Source organism: Elgaria multicarinata, chromosome 19 (assembly GCF_023053635.1).
Source record: "Elgaria multicarinata webbii isolate HBS135686 ecotype San Diego chromosome 19, rElgMul1.1.pri, whole genome shotgun sequence".
Taxonomy (NCBI): Eukaryota; Metazoa; Chordata; class Lepidosauria; order Squamata; family Anguidae; genus Elgaria; species Elgaria multicarinata.
In genome coordinates, this window is record NC_086189.1 from 5,555,257 (window position 1) to 5,578,967 (window position 23,711).

General features: G+C 45.9%; 2 protein-coding genes across 9 annotated transcripts in view; one reads left to right on the forward strand and one right to left on the reverse strand.

Moving 5' to 3' along the window:
• DNM1 (dynamin 1) overlaps positions 1-7,194 on the reverse strand; it is a 138,325-nt gene extending 131,131 nt beyond the window's left edge. For 5 of the 8 annotated variants that reach the window (XR_010026306.1, XM_063144578.1, XM_063144573.1 and 2 more), the window contains exon 1: positions 6,808-7,192. Coding sequence is in view for 7 of the 8 variants with exons in the window: in XM_063144578.1 (XP_063000648.1) it covers positions 6,808-6,968 (161 nt within the window). In the remaining variant the exon portion in view is untranslated. Of the gene's footprint in view, positions 1-6,807 lie in introns of all 8 variants that reach the window. The other 3 variants (XM_063144576.1, XM_063144574.1, XM_063144580.1) reach the window with 2 other exon arrangements.
• Positions 7,195-13,915: 6,721 nt separating this feature from the next.
• CIZ1 (CDKN1A interacting zinc finger protein 1) overlaps positions 13,916-23,711 on the forward strand; it is a 49,319-nt gene continuing 39,523 nt past the window's right edge. The window contains exons 1-2 of the mRNA XM_063144962.1: positions 13,916-13,957; positions 23,381-23,634. Of these exons, the coding sequence (XP_063001032.1) occupies positions 13,916-13,957; positions 23,381-23,634 (296 nt within the window). The remainder of the gene's footprint in view (positions 13,958-23,380; positions 23,635-23,711) is intronic.

The following is a 23,711-nucleotide window of genomic DNA, read 5'->3' on the forward strand; positions in this document are numbered from 1 at the left end:
TCACACAGTGGCCAACCAGCTGTCAGCCAGAGACCAATAAAGGAAGGCACGGTGCAACAGCACCCTCCCGCCCATGTTCCCCAGCAACTGGTGTATATAGGCTAAATGCCTCTGATATTGGACACTTTGACCTGATTTCTCTACAGTTATTTCTCTGAACCCTTCCTCTGCCCCTTTATTTGGTAGGCCTGTTTGTTTATTTATTTTGTTGTTGTTGTTTATTCGTTCAGTCATTTCCGACTCTTCGTGACTTCATGGACCAGCCCACGCCAGAGCTTTCTGTCGGCTGTCGCCACCCCTAGCTCCCCCAAGGTCAAGTCCGTCACCTCCAGAATATCATCCATCCATCTTGCCCTGGGTCGGCCCCTCTTCCTTTTGCCTTCCACTTTCCCTAGCATCAGCCTCTTCTCCAGGGTATCCTCTCTTCTCATTATGTGGCCAAAGTACTTCCGTTTTGCCTTTTAATACCATTCCCTCAAGTGAACAGTCTGGCTTTATTTCCTGGAGTATGGACTGGTTTGATCTTCTTGCAGTCCACGGCACTCTCAGAATTTTCCTCCAACACCACAGTTCAAAAGCATCTATCTTCCTTCGCTCAGCCTTCCTTATGGTCCAGCTCTCGCAGCCATAGGTTACTACGGGGAATACCATTGCTTTAACTATGCGGACCTTTGTTGTCAGTGTGGTGTCTCTGCTCTTAACTATTTTATCGAGATTTGTCATTGCTCTCCTCCCAAGAAGTAAACGTCTTCTGATTTCCTGGCTGCAGTCAGCGTCTGCAGTAAGCTTTGCGCCCAGAAATACAAAGTCTTGCCACTGCCTCCACATTTTCTCCCTCTATTTGCCAGTTATCAATCAAGCTGGTTGCCATAATCTTGGTTTTTTTTTTGAGGTTTAACTGCAACCCAGCTTTTGCACTTTCTTCTTTCACCTTTGTCATAAGGCTCCTCAGCTCCTCCTCGCTTTCAGCCATCAAAGTGGTGTCATCTGCATATTTTATTTATTTATTTATTTATTTAAGGATTTTTATGCCGTCATTCAGCCAAAAAAGGCTCTCACGGCGGCTTATCTGAGATTGTTAATGTTTCTTCCTGCGATTTTAACTCCAGCCTTGGATTCATCAAGCCCAGCACGTCGCATGATGTGTTCTGTATTTATTTATGTATTTATTATTTTATTTATTATGATGTATTTATTTTATTTTATTTATTACATTTATATACCGCCCCATAGCCGAAGCTCTCTGTTATCTAAATCAGTGGTGGGCAACACGTGCAGGACACCTGCTGCCCCCAAGTGCAGCTACGGAGGGCCCAAAGGGTCAAATTTATCTGGCTTGCAAACTAAATTTTAACCTTTGTAAACCGCCCAGAGAGCTTCGGCTATGGGGCAGTATATAAATGAAATAAATAAATAAATGTGGCCCCTTTGGTGTTCTGTAGCCACTATGGAGCACCAAAGGGATTTCATTCAGTTTGGAAACAAGCTGAATTTAACCGTGGTAGTGCTTTCGGCAGCACTAGTCCATCTAGGCCCTTTTTAAGGAGCGTCCCATGGAATGGCCCAGGGGAAAAAATGCTTCCGGACCTCCAGAAATTGCCCACTCCTGATCTAAAGCAAAAGTTGGCAGAGGGTGATTGGAATTCACTGGCAGTTCTCCAGGAGACTTTGCAGTATCATAGAATCATAGAATAGCAGAGTTGGAAGGGACCTACAAGGCCATCGAGTCCAACCCCCTACTCAATGCAGGAATCCACCCTAAAGCATTAAAAGGTTGTCACACAGAGGAGGGCCAGGATCTCTTCTCGATCCTCCCAGAGTGCAGGACACGGAATAACGGGCTCAAGTTAAAGGAAGCCAGATTCCGGCTGGACATCAGGAAAAACTTCCTGACTGTTAGAGCAGCGCGACGGTGGAATCAGCTACCTAGGAAGGTTGTGGGCTCTCCCACACTAGAGGCATTCAAGAGGCAGCTGGACAACCATCTGTCAGGGATGCTTTAGGGTGGATTCCTGCATTGAGCAGGGGGTTGGACTCGATGGCCTTGTAGGCCCCTTCCAACTCTGCTATTCTATGATTCTATGATCCCTGACAGATGGTTGTCCAGCTGCCTCTTGAAGGCCTCTAGTGTGGGAGGGCCCACAACCTCCCTAGGTAGCTGGTTCCATTGTCGCTCTGCTCTTACAGTCAGGAAGTTTTTCCTGATGTCCAGCTGGAATCTGGCTTCCTTTAACTTGAGCCCATTATTCCGTGTGCTGCACTCTGGGAGGATCAAGAAGAGATCCTGGCCCTCCTCTGTGCAACAACCTTTTAAGTATTTGAAGAGTGCTCTCATGTCTCCCCTCAATCTTCTCTTCTCCAGGCTAAACATGCCCAGTTCTTTCAGTCTCTCTTCATAGGGCTTTGTTTCCAGACTCCTGATCATCCTGGTTGCCCTCCTCTGAACACGCTCCAGCTTGTCGGCGTCCTTCTTGAATTGTGGAGCCCAGAACTGGGCGCAATACTCTAGATGAGGCCTAACCAGGGCCGAATAGAGAGAAACCAGTACCTCACACGATTTGGAAGATATACTTCTATTAATGCAGCCCAAAATAGCATTTGCCTTTCTTGCAGCCATAGCGCACTGTTGGCTCCTATTCAGCTTGCGATCCACAACAATTCCAAGATCCTTCTCGTTTGTAGTATTACTGAGCCAAGTATCCCTCATCTTGTAACTGTGCCTTTGGTTTCTATTTCCCAAATGTAGAACTTGGCATTTATCCCTATTAAATTTCATTCTGTTGTTTTCAGCCCAGCACTCCAGCCTATCAAGATCACTTTGAAGTTTGTTTCTGTCTTCCAGTAGATCAGTAAGAGTTTCTAACCTGCAATCGTTGAATAGTAGTGGCAATAAAAGGCCATCTTTTCCTCTTAAATTAGGCTGCTGAAAGTCAAGGGCTCTTGGGTGGAAACAGGAGTAGGTGTGGGTGGGTGGGTGGGTGGGTGAGAGCAAGAAATAAAAGATTTGTGTGTGACCTCTAGTTCTGGTACTGGAAACAAATTCCTGGACTGAGTATGAGCTCAGAGGCGCCCTTATCCTCTGCACTCATGTGTCCATCTCCCCGAGCTGATGTTCTGTACTTGGGTCCAGTTGGTGGAACTCGGGATTCCAGGCCAAAACAAAATGGATCCTGCAAGCCGCACCTCTGCCCACCACCATGAATGCTAAAAGAATTGCAGCAGCGCAATCTGCTACCGTGGAAACAACTGAAGGAAACCCAATGAAGTCACATCCTCATCAGCTCTCATGGGGAAGAGGTCATCAGAAAAGGACAGAATTCAGAAATTCTGCCCTTCACCAGGCTGTTTAGCTCTCAAGTAAACAACAAAATTCCACAAAGCCTGGCTGAATCCGTCTTCTGAGAGTGCAATCCTATGCATGTTTAGGCAGAAGAAAAGTCCTACAACTCCCAGCATGCCCTGGTTGGGGAATGCAGGACTTTTTTCTGGCTGGGACATGCTGGGAGTTTAATGACTTTTTTTCTGTTTGGTGAATGCTGGGAGCTGTAGGACTTTTTTTGGTCTAAACATGCATAGGATTACCCCTTAAAAGAATGAAAATCCAAAATCCACAGATGGGCAATACCTTTACAAACTCCACAAAAATGTGCAAGCTTTCAAGTTCTCCAGAATGCTTCATCAAGCCAGGTGGGTACCAAAGGCTGGGGCTGGGAGAAGTCCAGAACATTCCCTTTGACTCTCCTGTATGAGTATGGCATAACTTTAAGAGGTTAAGAACATAAAAGACCAGCATTCTGTTTCCACAGTGGCCAACGAAAATGCCACTTGGAACACCACAAGCTGTTTTTTCTATACCACTGCAGCCTTAACAAAACTTCCATACCTTTTGAAACGCTCTGCCTTTTTGCGTTCAAAATTCAGGACAATAGACAAGCTAGAATCACCCGATTCTAGCCTAGATTCACCACAGACCATTTTAAATATGTGGGGTTTTTTAGAAACTGGAAGAATCTATCAACCACTCCTCTTTTCAGATCCCCCATGAATTACAGGAGAGACATTATGATTTTTTTTTAAAAAAAATCAGACCCACACTACAGTTGATTGAGAAATCTAGCTACTGCTTCCTTCTCCACAAACTTTTTTTTCTTTTTTAGCCTTTTTCAGCTGATTTGATGACACAACAACAATACTCCTTTTTTCTTTCTTTAACAAGTCGTGATTTCTTTTATAGACAATAGGTGCTTCCAGACGGAGGGTTCCTAGCTCCAAAGGTACACACACACATTTCGTAAACGAGGCAGGGCGATTGCAGAATAAAAGCCTCGCCTTTAAGTGCCCAAATTGAAAAGGAGATTGGTGATTCTCCGGGTTTCTCAACCCAAGAAACAGCTTCTGGGGTTTCTGCTGATTTGCTTCTTCCCTCTAGAAGCAGTGGAGACATGAAAACACAACAGTCCAGCTCAGGTTGAATCTCCAAACCCGGAAAGCCGCCTGGTCCTAAATGCAACCCAACAGCTCTCTCAGACGGATTCGGTCCGCTATTGAGATGGAGGTGGCCATTTTATATTCTTTCCAAGATAACAGCAGGATCAACACTGGAAACGAGCGAGGAGGTCGTAAAGACAGAAAAAATGCATTTTGTAAATGGCCTGTGGACTAATTTTAAATAAATCACCATACGTTTTGGGAGAATTAAATATGGCTTCTTTCTTAAAGGCCCTCTTCTCTGAAGGGGAAATTACTGGCTCTACCGATGTGCAGTTCCTAACTGGTAAGGGGGTTACGCAACCAAGCAGAACCACACCACTGGCAACTACCAAATTATCCCCCAACCAAGCCGTAAGTGGGTTTGCGCAGGGCCCAATTCCTGATCGTCTGCTCTTTGTAGAGGTTTCTTTTTCTTCTTCTCCTTCTTCTTCTGGAGCATGATTTGAAGGTCACATGGAGGGAAATCACCCGGAGCGTTTTGCTGTCATCAGTGAGGAGGTACCCAGAAGGCTGAGCTTCCTAAGCACCAAGGAGCAAGGGTGGCTCACAGGAAGAAGGTATCCAGGCAATGCTCAACCTCCCCAATGATTCCAATCCATCTTGAGGTTGCCAGGTAGCGGCACAAGATGAAAATCGGGAGGCAGAGGACGCGCTACGTTCACTCCTCGCTGGCGTTTCACCTTGCTGGATTGGGTCCAAGGCAAGGCTTATAAACAGATAATGCAAACTGCTCTCGTGACTGGGGGCATTGGATGGGGAGGGGGAGAGAAAGATTGCACTGTTCTTAAAGAGCATCTTTAAGCAGCGGACGTGCCACGCATGGCTAATACATTTCCCGACAGGGAGCGCATTGGAAGCCGCCAACAGAACCCTTGGTTCTTATTTTATTCCTCCCCACCCCCACCTCCATAAGGAGCTGAGACGTGGAAAAACGCACTTCGACGTGTGCAGGGCAGATCCCCACAACTGCGAAATGCCAAAGCACAAAAATAATACAAAAAATGTGGCTATTCCTCCCTCTCTGCCCCCCCCCCCCCATATTTTTCTACTCCCTTGAGATTACGTAACGTATGGACTCTTTTGTTCGGGCTCGCTCGAGTCCTGGAGATTCAAGATGCAGCGCTCACCCTTTCCTGGAAGCAATTGCAAACCCACCCCCCTTCCTTTCCTTCACATTTTTGCCTCTCACCCCTACAAGCAATTGTCCTCCAGCAGCAAAACAAAAAGGGGGGGGAACAGAAGAGAGAGAGGAAGAGGATCCTCCCAGCTTTGCTGAGCTCCAGGAGCTCACTGCTTTCCTGCAATGAGCTTCTCCAATTCCCCCCCCCTTTCCACCTTCAAATAAATAAATAAATAAATAAACGATTTAGGATTAAACCGTTAAATCTCCTCCTGGGCTGGGCTGTGGACACAACACATCAGCGCTCTCTCTTGCCTCCTTTCCTCTTTCTCCAGCCCCTGAACAAATGGCTCCTTTTGTGCAGTATGTCACTGCAAGGAACGGGGGGGGGGGTGTTTGCTATGAACACCCCCTCCCGATTTTACACCCAGGACATTCTAATCTATGCTTTGCTCAATTTCACCCTCCTTTCCCCCTAAATCTGCAAGAAGAAAACCAGAGAAGGCGTTTAAACGTAGCCTGGCATGACGGCCACGTTTGATTTAGCATTGCATACCAGCCGAAAAATGTGCACGCATATAATATATATAACATAAATTTACACACACACACACGTATATATATAGATATATATATATAAATCCAAATTTGATGGGAACTGATCCTGAGGAAGGCGAGAGCTCATGTAATGTCACCTGCCAATCATGGTGGCTTGTTGTGTGTTTTTGCAAAGAGATCCTGAAATTAAGAAGCCACTGCAGTGGGGCTGGGGTGGAGATGGGAGCGTTCTGCACCCCCACCATTTAAGGAGACCCCTCCCCAACCGGGGTATATGTGGGTGCACAGCAGCAATGGACATCTTATTCTTGATCCATTATTATTATTACTGAGATGTGTGTGTGTGTGCTGTTTATAGCTTGATATCTAAATTATTTTATTAATATTGCACAGCATGTGTTTTTGACGGGTTTTAATCTTTGTCAACCACCCAGAGAGCCTGAGAGGTAGAGAAATTTAAGAAATGAAATCTGCTTTCCATAGCAGCATCCAAAGCTATCCTCATCATCATCATCATCATCTGTTGCGGAAAGGAAGGTTGGCAAAACGACTGGCACACAAATAATAAAAATATTTTTTTTAAAAAAATGCCCGGGGCAGCAGCAGCAGCAGCAGCAGCAGCAACGACTCTCTCTTACCTGCCCACGAAATTTTCCAAGACGGAGCTCTTGCCGGCGCTCTGCCCCCCAACCACGGCGATCTGGGGCAGGTCCAAGTCGGCGTTCTGGCCGATGGCGGAGAAGGCATCCTGGAGCCGGTTGACCAAGGGGATGAGGTCTTCCATCCCTCGGTTCCCCATGGCTGCAGAAAAGGTGTACGTGTGTATGTGAGGGCGCGTGTCTAGGGGGGCAACTAAGCGGTTTACGGCTGCGCTTGGACCCCCCCGGTTCTCATGGGTGTGGGTCTCTGTCCGTGTGCGGAGGGGGTCCTCCTGCCCGCCTTTCCCAGCCCCAGGAGCCCGGGTGCCCTCGCTTTCCTTTCCTCCTCCTCCGCCGCCCTCCCGGTTCCCTGCCTCCGCGTCTCTGCAGCAGCAGCGCTGCCCACCGCCACTGCTGGAGCTCCGTCCGCCACCTGGTCGCTCCGCCGGATTGAGGACGCGCTGCTCCCGCACCCGCCGCTAAGGGGAAGCCGAGAGCCGCCGCCGGGCTCAGAGAGCTTCATGGGAGTAGTAGTTTCTGCCGCTTTGTTATTGGCTTCTCAGCCCCCAAGTCAGATTCAATTCCTATATTGGTTATAATAGTTGGGCCTTTTTTGGACTCCGTGGTCGTTACCCTGCTCTTTGCATGTGTGTTAGTGGTCTACAAAGTAATGCATGGTATGGAGAATGTGGATAGGGAGACATTTTCCTCCCTCTCTCAAAATACTAGAACTAGGGGACATCCCATGAAGCTGATGGGTGGGAGATGCAGGACAAATAAAAGGAAGGACTTCTTCACACAGCGCATAGTTACATTATGGAACTCACTGCCACAAGATGTAGTGATGGCCACCAATCTGGATGGCTTTAAAAGGGGGTTGGATAGGGTGACCCTATGAAAAGGAGGACAGGGCTCCTGTATCTTTAACAGTTGCATAGAAAAGGGAATTTCAGCAGGTGTCATTTGTATATATGGAGAACCTGGTGAAATTCCCTCTTCGTCACAACAGTTAAAGCTGCAGGAGCTATACTAGAGTGACCAGATTTAAAAGAGGGCAGGGCACCTGCAGCTTTAACTGTTGTGATGAAGAGGAAATTTCACCAGGTTCTCCATATATACAAATGACACCTGCTGAAATTCCCTTTTCAATTCAACTGTTAAAGATACAGGAGCCCTGTCCTCCTTTTCATAGGGTCACCCTAGCGGCTTGTCCATTCTCAAAATGGCTTCCGTGCAAAAACACTTGTTTCGCAGAAGGCAGAGACTAAAAGGAAGGTACCTTGTTCAAGAACCTATGTACAAGGCAGAGGTGAGGTCTGAGCTCCAAAACAGGAAACTGCCTTTTTGAACCCAAATAAAGATGACACTTCCCAGTTAAATAGAATAATTATTTTTTAAAATATTTTAAGAAATGAAATAAAAACCAAGAAAGGCAGGTGAACAAGCAGGTTGAAATACTGTTTGTGGACTATTGCGTTAGAGACCCTGGGTTAGAGCCTCGAATTAGGATTGGCATTGGACCGGATTCAAATTCCCTCTCATATATGAACTTCACTGGGTGTTCATGGGCCAGTTGCTGTCTCGTAGCCTAGCCTACCTCACAAGAATGTTGTGAAAATAAAAGGGAGGAAGAGTAGAGGATTTTGTTTGCTGCCCTCGGCTCCTTGTGAGAAGGCAGAGATAAAAATATAAATTCTGCAACCTGTACAGTTGTTCTTCTGCTTTTCTAGTCTATGTTATTGGTGTTAGAATAATTGTTATGTATTTTAGTTATTGTGTGTAGTTTTAAGCCGAGGCTATGACCTGCCTTATAGGAAGGTGGGATATCAAATATGATAATGATACTTATATTGTTAATGATGGTAATAAATAATAATGCTGCAAAGGCAACATATTTGTAACATATTTATTCTGTTTACTGAGGACAAAGAGTTATGCAGATACTGACGGTGTCCCACCTGTTCTCAGGAAATTCAGCTCAAGCCCCCATCCCCCTCTACCCATTTTTTTAAATTTCACCAGACATTGCTTGTAGACTTTCAAGTCTATTTTGAGCTCAGCAGTGTGAGGGACTAGAAACTTCAAAACAACAACAATAACACCCCCAAAAGCTGAGATTCTGTATCCAATACCCAACGCCTGAACTCGTGCTGTAATATCAAGGAATAAACAGCCATCTATGCCTATACTCAGTTTATATCAGATTTGTAATAACTGCAAAATGCCCCTGTTCGTCTTTGGACACATTTCCTAGCTACCCTTCTTCCATCTGATGAGTACAGTTTGTTCTTGCCTTCAGTTCCAATTTTGGCATTATATTGATTGTACTAGAGCACAGCTATCCACAGTGTCACGACAAAAGAGGTCTTTTTTTAAAAATAAAAAAAGCAAAGCAACATCTATTAGAAAACGGGGTCTTGTCTTCCTCTTTCTACCTATTTGGTTGTTCAAAGGGCATTGCAGGGATTTCTGGCTTGAAGAAAACGCTTGTCCGTGAGCTACTACCACCCCCAACACCAACCCCCAAAACTACCTGTCAGGATTTTCCTGCTCTTTGCAAGATTGAAAATGGAATTAATGCTTTTTAGGAAGCAGGACTCAGAAATGAGTCCCGAAAGCGCATTCTATCAGCCACTGTGATTCATGAAGAAAAATTAAACTGGATGAATGCCAACCTGGAGGTAACCACGGCAAACCTACCTGTATGTGGAATCAGATCTGCCGCTGATTTGGATGCAACCACAGGGACAAGAGATCCGGAATGGCTGGCTAGGTCTCCCATAAGAACATAAGATGAGCTGTGCTGGATCAGACCAAGGGTCCATCTAGTCCAGCATTCCGTTCACACAACCAACTGTATAGACAAGGCCAGCAACCAGCAAAGGTGAGAGGACCCGACCAGATAGGAAATCGTGGCAAAACAGTTAGAATATAAATATATGTAGCCAAATATGTTGAAAATCATTAAATAGTATTGCTTTAAAGTGAGCAATTGAGTAAGAACGTAAGAAGTGCCCTGATGCTGGATCAGACCGAGAGTCCATCTCGATCAGCACTCTGTTCGCACAGTGGTCCACCAGCTGTCGGCCAGGGACCAACAGAGCAGGACATGATGCAACAGCACCCTCCCACCCATGTTCCCCAGCAACTGGTGCACACAGGCTTACTGCCTCGGATACTGGAGGTAGCAAACGACCATCAGGGCTAGTAGCGCTGGATAGCCTTCTCCTCCAGGAATTTATCCAACCCCCTTTTAAAGCCATCCAAATTGGTGGCCGTCACTACATCTTGTGGTAGTGAGTTCCATAATTTAACTCTGCGCTGTGTGAAGAAGTCTTTCCTTTTATTTGTCCTGAATCTCCCACCAATCAGCTTCATGGGAGGACCCCACTGGGTTCTAGTATTTTGAGAGAGGGAGAAAAATGTCTCCCTGTCCACATTCTCCACACCAGGCATAATTTTGTACACCTCTATCATGTCTCCCCTTAGCCTCCTTTTTTCCAGACAAAACAATCCCAGCATTTGTAACCTTCCCTCTTAGGGGAGATGTTCCAGCCCTTCACCTGGACACTTTTCATTCATTCATTTATTCATAACATTTGTATGCTGTACCACATCTAGACAGATTCCGGAGCAGTGAACAGCAAGAGATAAAATGAACCAAAGGTAAAATGAATAAAACATGATATTAAAATTATTCTTTAAAAAAACAGAGTGCGAGGCTGGTCAGCCAAGGAAGGCTTCCTAGAAACGGACTGTTTTCAGGAGGCGCTGAACTGCTGCGTTCTGCCTTAACCCCAGGTTCCAGAAAAGCATGAACGGCAGCCCCACACAAAGCACATTGCAATAATCCGGTTTTGAGGTTACTAGCACCTGTACCACTTTTCTTGTGCACAAATATCTAAATTTTGTATAACGCTCAGTGGGTGGAGGGGCGATTTAATAATAATAATAACGAGAATAATAAATAATGGTACAAAGGCGCTTTTTTTAATGAATGCTGGACATTCAGGGGGAGGTCTTAAAATACCCCTGAGCAAATCAGCCCAACACAGGCCTCACCGTGGCTATATCTTTGGGCCCAGATTGCTCCCAAGAAATTTCACTACGCAAAGCAGGAAAATCCCAAATTTGCCCCTTTCCTTTTATTAAAATAAAATAACTGACACTTTGCTGCCCTTTTTAATATTGCTGCCTCAATTTGCCTCCCGGCAGAGTCGACCCTGGATCCAAGCCTCCTCCCACACGGAGTTTCTCTGCTTCCAGACACACACAAACCCTTCAAACAGGTGCAATGCTGTGGGCTCATTCATGCTCATTTTGTGCGAATAATGTGCCTGCACTGAATCGAGTGAAAAAACCCCCCAATGCAGATAGCTTCTGGCTGATGTGGGGTCAGACCCACAGCATGGGGTCATTCGCACTGATTGATATAGGTCCCTGTGGGAACTGATTTTCACTTTTGAACGCTGTTTCAGAGCATGCGGTAGCATCCTCTGTCTCCTTCCACTATCTCGTTACCATTTTATTTCCTAGCCTTCTCCTCTCTCTCATAAATTACATGTTTTGAGAAGGCGAAAAAGAAAGAAGATGAATAAAGAGCTGTTTCCAAGCCGATGCATATAAGAATCACGAGGCCTGGGACTCAGCCGTGTGCCATGCTTTATTTAGAGACTGTCTGGGCACCTGCAGCTCTTGTCGGTGCCAGCAGAAGGTGGAGGTGCTCAGCACCCACTCAGATTCACACATGAGCCCGTTGGCCACTCGCCTCTCGCTGCCGGATGCTGCACGAACGAAATCAGAGCGGCGAGGCAGAACAGCTTCGTGGAAATGCGGAATAAAACCTGACAGTTGCTATGTCAACATAGATTTGCGTCCTCCCCGTTGCAAAACAAGGCGAGGTGCAGATCAGCAGCAAGGAGGAGCTTGGCATAAGGAATTGTTTAAGACCAGCAGGTTCTAGGAGATCATGTATATAGTATGCACGAGCCTTCCCACCCCTGGCATTTTAAGATCATCTGAAAGGACCCTGCCCCGTGCCTCCTTTTTTTGCAACATTTGATGAACATTTAAAGCGGCCTTCTGCGAGTTTATTTCTTTAATAATGAAATAAAGAGAGCTTCAACTATGGGGTGGTATATAATTGTAATAAATAAAAAATAGAGTGTGTACAAAATTATGCATGGTATGGAGAATGTGGATAGGGAGACATTTTTCTCCCTCTCTCAAAATACTAGAACCCAGTGGGGTCCTCCCATGAAGCTGATTGGTGGGAGATTCAGGACAAATAAAAGGAAATACTTCTTCACACAGCGCATAGTTAAATTATGGAACTCACAACCACAAGTGTGGCATTAGAGGCATCCCACACTAGAGGCCTTCAAGAGTCAGCTGGACAGCCATCTGTCGGAGATGCTTTAGGGTGGATTCCTACATTGAGCAGGGGGTTGGACTTGATGGCCTTTAGGCCCCTTCCAACTCTACTATTCTATGATTCTAAGATGTAGTGACGGCCACCAATTTGGATGGCTTTAAAAGGGGTTTGGATAAATTCCTGGAGGCAAAGGCTATCAGGGAACGAGCGATTTTTGCAACACTAGCCCTAATGGTTGGGTGCTAACTCCAGTATTCGAGGCAGTAAGCCTGTGTGCACTAGTTGCTGGGGAACATGGGTGGGAGGGTGCTGTTGCACTATGTCCTGCTTGTTGGTCCCTGGCTGATGGCTGGTTGGCCACTGTGTGAACAGAGTGCTGGACTAGATGGACCCTTGGTTTAATCCAGCATCAGGGCTCTTTTTATGTTCTTATCCTGCTCCTTGGCCAAAATGGCTCTTGGAACAGCTTATGTACAACCAAGAAAAACAAGGCAGTACCTGCCTGCAAGCGTACAATCTAAAAAAGAGACACGGCACAAAATGAAAGGGATGTGGTGGGAGGGGGAAGCCAGCGGTGTGACTGCGTTCCTGGTGGAATGGCCTTGCTTCCTATCTTATTCTCCTCTGCTGCAACCTCTTGTCTTGGAAAAGAGACGTGTTAAATTCATTGGGACTCAAACCATCTTGCCTCGTACTGCCTATTTTGCGTGGCAGCCGGCTAGCAGCCTGCACCTCGCTCCTTTCTTCTGACATATTAATTGCTCCTGGCTTTCACGTTTGAAGCTAAATAATAAATAATAATAATTTTATTTCTTACTCGCCTCTCCATTCTGATTGAGGCAGAGAACAACATTAAATATAAAATACATAAAACCGAATTAAAATATATAGTATACATTTTTTTAAACATCTTAAAAACATTCTAAAAACATCCTACAATTCCACTGGATAGGCCTGCCAGAAGAGATCAGTTTATAGCTTTCTTAAATGCTGATAAACTGTTAAGTTGACGAGTCTCCTCTGGCAGGCCATTCCACAGTCTGGGAGCAGCAGAAGAGAAGGTCCTCTGGGTAATACCTGTCAGCCTAACTTTGACTGATTGAAGTAGATTATTCCCAGAGGACCTGAGTGTGCAGGGTGGATTGTACGGGAGAAGGCGATCCCACAGGTAGCCTGGACCCAAACCATGTAGGGCTTTAAAGGTGATAACCAACACTTTATACTTCGCCCGGAAACTAATCAGCAGCCAGTGAAGAGATTTTAAAACTGGTGTAATGTGGTCATCCCCTAGTTGTACCAATGACCAGCCTGGCTGCCATATTTTGAACTAGTTGAAGTTTCCAGACTAGGCCCAAAGGTAGAGTGCATTGCAGAAGTTGAGCCTCGAAGTTAACAGAGTGAAGTCGAGCCTCAAAGCTACCAACTATGGTGTAGTGTTACATCTCCAACTGCATTCCCCCCCCCCGCCCCACAACAACCATGGTTAACTCAAGCCAGTTTGTAAATGCACTTCTAAGTTCTAACCACGGTTGTCACGAGCTGTGATCTGGAGCTAACCCTCCTTTCTTCTGTCACATGAATTGCTCCTCCTTTTTATGTCTGAAGCTAACTAGGGTGTAGCGTTATGGCTCCATGGTTAGTTCAAGCCAGTTTGCAAATCCACTTCTAAGTTCTAATCATGGTTGTTGCAAACTGTGATCTGGAGCTAACCATGGTGACCTCCAAAATTAAAGGATGGAGAGAATTCACACCAAAGAGAGGAAGAGGCAGGAGAAGGTAAGGTGACTAGTAGCCATTATCAATGGCTACTAGTTCTGATGGCTATATGCTACTTCTGGGGTCAGAGACAGTGTGCCTATGTACACCAGGTATTGGGGAACATGGGTGAGAGTGTGCTGTAGCATTACTCTCCTGCTTCATCATAGAATAGTAGAGTTGGAAGGGGCCTTTAAGGCCATCGAGTCCAACCCCCCGCTCAATGCAGGAATCCGCCTTAAAGCTTGTGGGTTCCTAGCCGATGGCTGGTTGGCCACTGTGTGAACAGAATGCTGAACTAGATGGACCCTCGGGCTGATCCAACAGGGCTCTTCTGATGTTCTTATGGCTGAACAGGCCTCCCAGTTCCTACTCCAACATTTGAACCACTACTATGCTGCCTTACCAAGTTTGTACAGAGCAGAGTGGGTGAGAGACAGAATGGAGTTCAACTTGGCACTTCCCCCTCCCCCGATCTTTAGACTACAACTCCCATCAGCCCCAGACAGCATGGCTAATGACAAAGGATTATGGGAGTTGTAGTCCCAAACATCTAGAGAGCATTAGGTTGCCGACCCCTGCAATGGACTGACTCAGTGTAAGGCATCTTCCTCTGTTGACTCAGCAGTAACCCCTCTGAATCCACTTGGTTTTGCTTATATAGTCAATTGCACATCCGACAGCAAGATTTCTTGTGTTGACACACGTTCCTGTCGGATTTTGCTGCCTGCTCGGAGGACTTTGGTTCGAATGAGGGGGGTCTTCACATTTAAACAAACAAACACAATTCCTGAAACACAGCCAAAGAACTGCAAGCTGCCAACAAATCCTCCAAGCTTATGCAGTTAGCTCCAAGCATCTCCCGCAGATTTATCTCATATGGTAGGTGGGCGGACCAATTATCTGCGCAGAGGACTTTGACCGAATGAGTTGCATGGCAAACAGTTGTCCACACCACCCCCACCACCACCACCCCGCTTTCCCCACCATTCCTGCCTCCAACTTGTACAAAATCTGGTGTATTTTTACAGCTAGGAAGAAAAGAAAGAAAGAAAGTGCATGATTACCCTCTAGTTCCCTTTTATCAGAGGAAGTCACTGTTTTCTGCTCCCTGGTAAATAACTCACTTTCCCTGTTTTAGTTGATTTAATTAGAACATAAGAACATAAGAAGAGCCACGATGGATCAGACCAAGGGCCCGTTTTGTGGTAGTGAATTCCATATCCTTTATTTAATGTATTTCATAGCTGCCTTTTTAAAGCCATAACCTTCCAAAGGAAAATCTCTCTCTCTCTCTCTCTCTCTCTCTCTCTCTCTCTCTCTCTCTCTCTCTCTCAATACTAGAACCCAGGGTTACCCTATCAAGCAGGACAGATCAAAGGAAGTCCTTCTTCACACAGTGCATAGGTAAACGATGGAATTTGTTATCCCAAGACGCAGTGATGGCCACCAATTTGGATGGCTTTAAAAGGGGAGTGGATAAATTCACGGAGGAGAAGGGTATCACTGATTACTAGTCCTGATGGCTATGTGATGCCAGTTGCTGTGGAACGTGGACTGGAGGGCGCTGTTGCACCCGTGTCCTGCTTGTGGGTTCTTGTCGATAGCTGGCTGGCCACTGTGTGAACGGAACACTGGACTAGATGGATTGATCCAGCAGGGCTCTTCTGATGTTCTTAAGGCGGCTGACAGTATAAAATTGTAAAATTCAGTAGCAACAAGTTATGAAACTATTTTAAATTTAATTATTCCTTGGGGACACTGCGCTTCCTGTCTTTTCCCTTTCTTTTCTAAACATAGGCCTATTTTAGTTGTTCACTCAGTATGTAGAGACTAGGCAAAGAAATAGTTAATCCTGAAAAATAATCAGCACTTTCCTTTGACTGGATCTATATGAAGAACATCGGAAACTGCCTTATATTGGATCACATCCTGGCTCCATCTAACCCAGTATTGTCAGCACTGTTTGACTGCGGCTCTCCAGGGTTTTCAAGCAGGCGTCTTTCCAGGCCTACCTCGAGATTCTGGTAGTCACAAAATAGGTTCATCAGCACCTTTGGTAGCTTCTTTAGAGTTCAGACTGGTTCTGGCTGAAACCCCGAGTGGATTCACAGCCCCACTGTCATCGGAGCCACCAGCCTCTACTGTTCAAATCCTGTTCCTCAGCTGAGCTTAAAAGAACTAGGAATTAGTTCCTAAGTGGATTGGGCTTCTGAACCTGGACTGGAAAGTCAAATGCATTCTGTGAAGGATTGTTCTTTGCAAATCGACCGAATTGCGCATTTTGCCGTTGCTGGTATTTATGTTAAGCCAGAAGGCAAATCTTATCTCACTGTCTACACACACAGGCCACCTTTAAAGCCATCTCAAGATTTGACCATTCACAGTCTTGTGGATGCAAACAGCATTTTTACACACATACCCGGACTAAAATCTCCCCCCAGGGCTGAAATTATCTGCGTTTCCTTTCCACTAAGTCTGTCTCAGTCCTGCAAGACTGAGACCCTTCCAAGAGTGATTCTTCAAATAGATCTTTTGTTTTCTGAAATACAATCAACGTAGCGGCGATGGGTTGGATCCAGATTTACACTGGATTGACTGCGCTGACGGAAATGGACCTCCTTGCCCTCTCTTTCCCACGGCAGCCCCTCCATTCCCCGAAAACGCTACATAGAGAATCAGGAGACCCTGCTGAATGGAGTGAGATATGGTGTGCTGTGGCAAGGCGGGTGTGTCTCCCAAAATCAGACAGAGGGACTTCTGGAATGTCCCTCCCTCTCACGGAAAGCAGACCTCGGATCCAACCCCATATAGTTTTGGTAGAGCCATTTTGGAATATTACACTATTTTGAACTCATATCTTATCCGCTTGGGCGGTGTGCGTCTGTTAACATTTGCAAAGCCTAATTGTGTGGCTGTAACGAGGCCGCAGCCTCCCTATGACAGCAAAACTGAAGCTGCCCAAGGCTGTGGACGCTTCACCTCCCCTTTTCCTAGTAAGACCATCACCATCTGCGACAGGTACTTAAGCTCCCCCCAGAACTGTAAAACAAAGAGCTGTTAGCAGCCATCTGGTCACACAACACCCCCCTCTGCACTCCACCCTTTAGCCGTTGATGCATTTCTTCTGGTTTCAGCCCTAAACAGATGGTGGTCCAGCCCATTAAAGTTCTCCTTGGATGGACGGACGAACCTAACATGTACATTTTCATTGTTGTGAACCGCCCAGAGAGCCTCGGCTTTTGGGCACTAGAGAAAGGTATCATAGAATCATAGATCATAGAATAGCAGAGTTGGAAGGGGCCTACAAGGCCATCGAGTCCAACCCCCTGCTGAATGCAGGAATCCACCCTAAAGCATCCCTGACAGATGGGTGTCCAGCCGCATCTTGAATGACTCTAGTGTGGGAGAGCCCACAACCTCCCTAGGTAACTGATTCCATTGTCGTACTGCTCTAACAGTCAAGAAGTTTTTCCTGATGTCCAGCCGGAATCTGGCTTCCTTTAACTTGAGCCTGTTATTCCGTGTCCTGCACTCTGGGAGGATCGAGAAGAGATCCTGGCCCTCCTCTGTGTGACAACCTTTTAAGTATTTGAAGAGTGCTCTCATGTCTCCCCTCAATCTTCTCTTCTCCAGGCTAAAAATGCCCAGTTCTTTCAGTCTCTCTTCATAGGACTTTGTTTCCAGACCCCTGATCAAAACACCCGTTGGTCTTAACGGTACAGAGGTGGCAGTGAAACATCGCAGGCCAGCCCCACGGCAAGGTCGATAATGAGAAGGCGGTCACAGTTTTGGAACAGCGTATTCTCAGAAATGGCAAATATCATACATCAAAGCATACATGCTACATCAGGATTGGCCCTGTTAACCTTATTGGAACAACAAAATGGAAAAGTGACATCCGAGGATGTTCGTGCAGATGGCAGCCCACAGAGGCATAGCCAAAAGTTGAAAAAAGGTGGAATTTCTAATATTGAAACCTTGGTATATGGAACTGTGTGGCAAATAGCCCCAGCATGAAAAATTAATGGGTCAGGTACAACTAGCCAAAATCAAAGTCAAAATATCTGACTTCTATAAAACATGGTGACTATGGAAAAGAGACTAAATTTAATCTGCTATGGTGAAGACTTATATATATATTTAAAAAATCTCCAATCAGCCTATAGATTCAACCTATATCTTTATTTGTAAAGTAAAGGGGAAAATATACATATACCTTAAATGTATTCCCTTTCGTCAATAGTTAGATTTAAATCCAATGTGCTTTATTTAATAATAATAATAATAATAATAATAATAATAATGTTGATGATGAAACTGGTGAGATGGAGAGGGTGGTTGTTTAGATACCTAATTAAATTGTTTGGCAAAATCTTTATTTTGGACGGATCAAAAAATATAAATCCGGAAGAAGAGAGAAGGCCTCTTCCCTTGCTGCCTCCCAAAGTAAACAGGATGCAGAAGGAGATGCAATTGGTACCACACTGGGAATGTTCCAGAAGAAGATTATGCGTGCCCAACTCCCTCCTCCGTGCCCATCTCTGTGTTTTTAGTTTAGGATCTGGCAGGACTAAAGAAGAGGAAATAAAGTTCTTTGCAATATCACCGAAATCATAAATAAATAATTATTATTATTATTAATAATAATAATAATAATAATAATAAAACCCAGGATCATAAAAATAAAAGCCATAGAATAAAAACCATGAAGTAGGTTTGCTTTCTTTCTTACGATGTGTGTCTCACTGTGATATAGAGAGCTGAAATGGAGAAATTTTAGGGTTGTGGGTTTGCTGGGTTTTTTTTGTTATTATTATTATAACCCCGGGATCCACTAATCGGAGCCTGGTGCAAAAGTTGCACACTTCGGAATGAAATAATTCTGAGTCCAGGAAGGGAATGAAATAATTCTGAGTCCAGGAAGGTGTTCTGAGTACCAGACCTGAAGGGTTCTTTAAGTCCTTACAGACACACAACAATCAGTTACACTCCCCCTGAAAGAACATATGAATACATGTGACTGTATTTATCATCATATTTATTGGGAAATCTTATGCATACTTACTCTGTGGTAAGGCCTAGAGTGGCCACTTGTACATTGCCAAACGGTGGGTGGGTGGGAATGCATCACCAAAAAGAGTTGCATAAAATGTGCGTACGTTGATTTATATGTATAGATACAAACCTAGACACAATGATTCTAATTTAAATAGAAAAGCAATACATCTCTCCATAGAGGGGAAGACTGTTACCAGGAGCTTTTCTACACAAAGCTGTTAATCGGCTCTATCTACTTTCAGTTTCATTACTGAATGGAGATCTGAGCACTATATGGCAGTGTTTCATTTCCTGCTTTTCTGCTACATAACCTCTAGGTGGCACGGCGGTGCAGCGGAAAAGCACAAATACACAAGAGGAAATCAAGCTTTCTTTTGCTTTCATAATGAAATGCCACATTTCCCCTGCTTTTAAAAAAAAGAACATGCTGAAAGTGCTGGTTAGACACAGAAACCAAACTGGGGGGTCGCAATGGCCTAATCTAGTGTGGGCTCTTCCACACTAGAGGCATTCAAGAGGCAGCTGGACAACCATCTGTCAGGTATGCTTTAGGGTGGAGTCCTGCATTGAGTGGGGGGGGGGTTGGACTCGATGGCCTTATAGGCCCCTTCCAACTCTATTATTAGGGGTGTGCACGGACCCCCCACTCCGCTTCACTTTCAGATCCGCCATTTTCAGATCGGGCCGCTTCACCCTGCCCCCACTCCGCTTGTGCCCACTACGCTCCGCTCGGAGCTCCGGATCCGGATCGGAGCTCCATTCCCCCCCCATAGGGGGGGTTACCGGGCCCTGCTGCCATCGCCGCCCATGCGGCGACGGCGGCAGAGCCTGGTAAGGGACCAAGGGAGAGGGGGACCTTACCTGCCTCTGTCCGTGGTCCGTCGCCATCTTCAATTGAGCCCGCGGTTCCACCAGGAAGTCTGGGCCGCTGGAACCACGGGTTCAATTGAAGACGCTGATGGACCGCGGACGGAGACAGGTAAGGGAGAGGAGGGCGGGGGGACAGCGGCAGGGCCCAGTAAACCCCACTTACCTTTCCGGCGGAGCTCCGGATCAAGGCGAAGGATCCGCCTTTACCTCGATCCTCTTCGCCACGCTCCGCCAGCCCCCCAATCCTCTTCGCCTCTGCCTTAAGGGCAGGCGAAGCCCCCCGCTCCGCTCCTGCTTCTACGGTCCGATTAGAAGTGGAGCACATCCCTATCTATTATTCTATGATTCTAAGCAAGATATTGCACTATGAAAGTGGTATGAAAGCAGTATATAAAAGGCAGGAGCCACACCAAGCAGGATATAGCACTATGAAAGCGGTATATGGTATGCAGCAGTGCACTTCAATACCGCTACAAAGCAGTAGCATGGCTCCTGCCTTTTATATACCGCTTTCATGCCACTTTCATAGTGCAATATCCTGCTAGGTGTAGATCAGGCCAATGTAGTCTAAAGAACCTGCAAATAACTGTAAGTAGAGAATGGCGAGGGCACGGTAAATGCCTCATGCAGAAAAGCCCCAGGTGACCTGTGTGCTTGCTGCTCAGGTTGCTGCTCAGGTGCTAACTGTGGGTGGGCATCTCCAAGCTACTTGCTGCTCTGCCTTTGTATGATTCTTTATCTTTAAACTGGACTGGAGCCCTTCCAATAGAGAGTGCCTTACAAGGGTTGTAAAGTAGGACAACATGGTCAACCTGTACCTACTGAGATCGAATTCTGATGGTAAACATGCATAGGATTGCACCTAAAATTAACCAAAGTATTCCTGCCAGCAAAGTCCTCCTGTAGGAGAAGGACAAAATTCAGAAGGATGAAATAATAGAGAAGAATAGCAGTTGGGAGGCAGCTGAGCAGAACGTTTGCTCTGCAGAAAAAAATTCAGTTGCTTAAGAATTCCTGCTGATTGTCATAGGTAAGAGCTACACACTGAGCCATTGAGCTCACATATGCCTCATGCATAGACCGGGTGGGAAAATAAAGCCACAGCATCACAAGATATGTGGTAAGCCCACAGGGAAGGATTAAAAGCCACAGCTAAAGGAGGAGAGACTGAAACTATTAAAGGGATGGAGGTGAGAACATATCACAACTAAGGAAAGATGAAATGGAAAATGGAAGAAAGGACCGGTTAACCACATCCTTACCAGCTGTGGGTTTGGGAGATTTGTGTACGTACCAACATGTATGCCTCAGGATTCCCCACAAATGTGAATCCAGAATCTCTTCTAAACGAGCGCGAGGGTGCGTTAACATGCATGTATGTTTATATTTATTGATTTGATTTGTACCCCGCCTAAATGGCACTCAAGGCAGCTTACAGCCATAGATAAATAAAAACTTGATTCAAACATGAAAGGCACAATCCTATGCATGTTTAGACAGAAAAACGTCCAACAACTCCAAGCATTCACACCCATAGAGGGGAAGGCTGTGACCAGGAGCTTTTCTACACAAAGTTGTTAAATGACTGTTAATTCTTCACAGAACAGAGATCAAAGCACTACACAACAGTGTTTCCTTTCCTGCTTTTCTGCTACATATCCTCTAGGTGGCAATGTGGTGCAGCGGAAAACCACAAATGCACAAGAAATCACGCTTTTTTCGCTTTCACAATGAAATGCTGCATTTTTCCTGCTTAAAAAAAAACTCGCCAAAAGGGCTGGTTAGGCACAGACGCAAAATTGGAGAGTCACAATGTCATTTAAAGAACCTGCAAACAACCGTGAGTAGGGAATGTAGGGGGCACAGTAAATGCCTTGCGTAGCAGTTAGGGAATGCTGAGAGTTGTAGGACTTTTTTCAGTCTAAACATGCATAGGATTGCGCGGTAAGAAAACAAGTAGGATATAAATATACAGTAATGATGATGATATGCATATACGTACGTACACATACATATGTATGTATGAATGTGTAAATTATGCTTGTACAGATGTTATCACATCTGTTCTGTCTGCCATTTGTCAGGCATCTTCCATTCTGCTTATTGACAGGATCAGAGTTTTTTTTTGTATGAGAATTTTGTCCCTCTGCAAATGCACAGAAATGTGCAGTTGTGTAAGTTTGCAAATCTACACTCCCCCCAGTAAAAAAAAGAAAAAAAAAGGTCTGCAAGTCTGTGGAATCTGTGCAGCTCAGAACAGGCCAGTCTGCTGCACAATCTCCAGATTGGATTTATAGAATCCTGACCTCATTTGCGTCCTTTATGGAGTTCTCCAACATCCCTAGGTTTACATGTGTTCATTTGCCTGTCTCTCTGTCGTTTGATAACGCTTCCTGAATTTGATGAAATATTAATTTATTCTGACATAAACGTTCATGATATAGTCCACTTCATCAGATGCATTCAGGCATGGAAATGTGTGTGTCAAACACATTTCCTGCATTCATGCATCTGTGTGTGTGTCAATATAATTGATTGACGCGTACACACACACAGAGCGAGAAATGTGTGTGTGTGTGTGTGTGAATATTTCCTGCATTTAGGCACATTTCTCGCTCTGTGTGTGTGTGTGTGCACGCGTCAATCAATTATATTGACACACACACACATTGCATCTGTATTCCAAGGGAATAAACACACACACACACGTGTGTGTGTGTGAATGTTTCCTGCATTTAGGCACATTTCTCACTCTTTGTGTGTGTGTATGCCCTTGGAATACAGATGCAATGTGTGTGTGTGTGTGTGTGTCAATATAATTGATTGACGCGTGCACACACACACAGAGCGAGAAATATATATGTGTGTGTGTGTGTGAATGTTTCCTGCATTTAGGCACATTTCTCACTCTTTGTGTGTGTGTATGCCCTTGGAATACAGATGCAATGTGTGTGTGTGTGTGTGTCAATATAATTGATTGACGCGTGCACACACACACACACACAGAGCGAGAAATATATATGTGTGTGTGTGTGTGAATGTTTCCTGCATTTAGGCACATTTCTCGCTCTGTGTGTGTATTCCCATGGACTATATAGTTCACGTCATCAGATGCAAGAAATGTAACTGATACACACACATCTATCTATCGATCATCTATCTATACGCATCTCTGTGCGTGCATTTCCACGGGAACACATCCGTTCGCCTCGAAAGTGCCACAAGCCCCTCGGTCGTTTTTGCCCCAGTAAAGGCGCTAGCCTTCTTGAAGGCGCCACAAACCTCTCCGTCGGATTTCGGATGAACAGAGAGGCGTGTGTTTGTTTTTAGCCGGGCGGTGCTGGAGCCGCGTGTACGCGTGTGTGTGTGGGTGTGTGTGTGGGTGTGCGCGCGCGCGTGCCCGCGTGATTCGCCTGGGCTGCCCAAGGAGCCCCGGGCACACCTCTCGGCGCACACCCACCAGCAAGGTCTCCCGTGATGGCGGGGGCGACGGGTGCGCGGCTGCTCGCTTAGTCGGAAGCCGGTGCTGCCGGTGCCTTGCAAGCCCGGCGAGGGAGGCGAGGCGAGGCGAGGCGAGCCTCGGCCGGCGCCCTCCTCCTCCTCCTCGCCGTCGCCGCCGTCTGTCCGCGCCAGGACCGCACCTCTCCTCGGGCTGCCCCAGCCATGTTCAACCAGCAGCACTTCCAGCAGCAACTGCTGCAGCTCCAGCACCTCCTCCAGCAGCAGCAACCGCCGACGCCCCAACAACAGCCGACGCCACCAAGCCGGTAAGCCTCTCTAATCGAGGCCGGGGATTGCAGGCCTGCCCCTGGGCTACCTGGCTGGCTAGTGGGAGGAGGGGGGA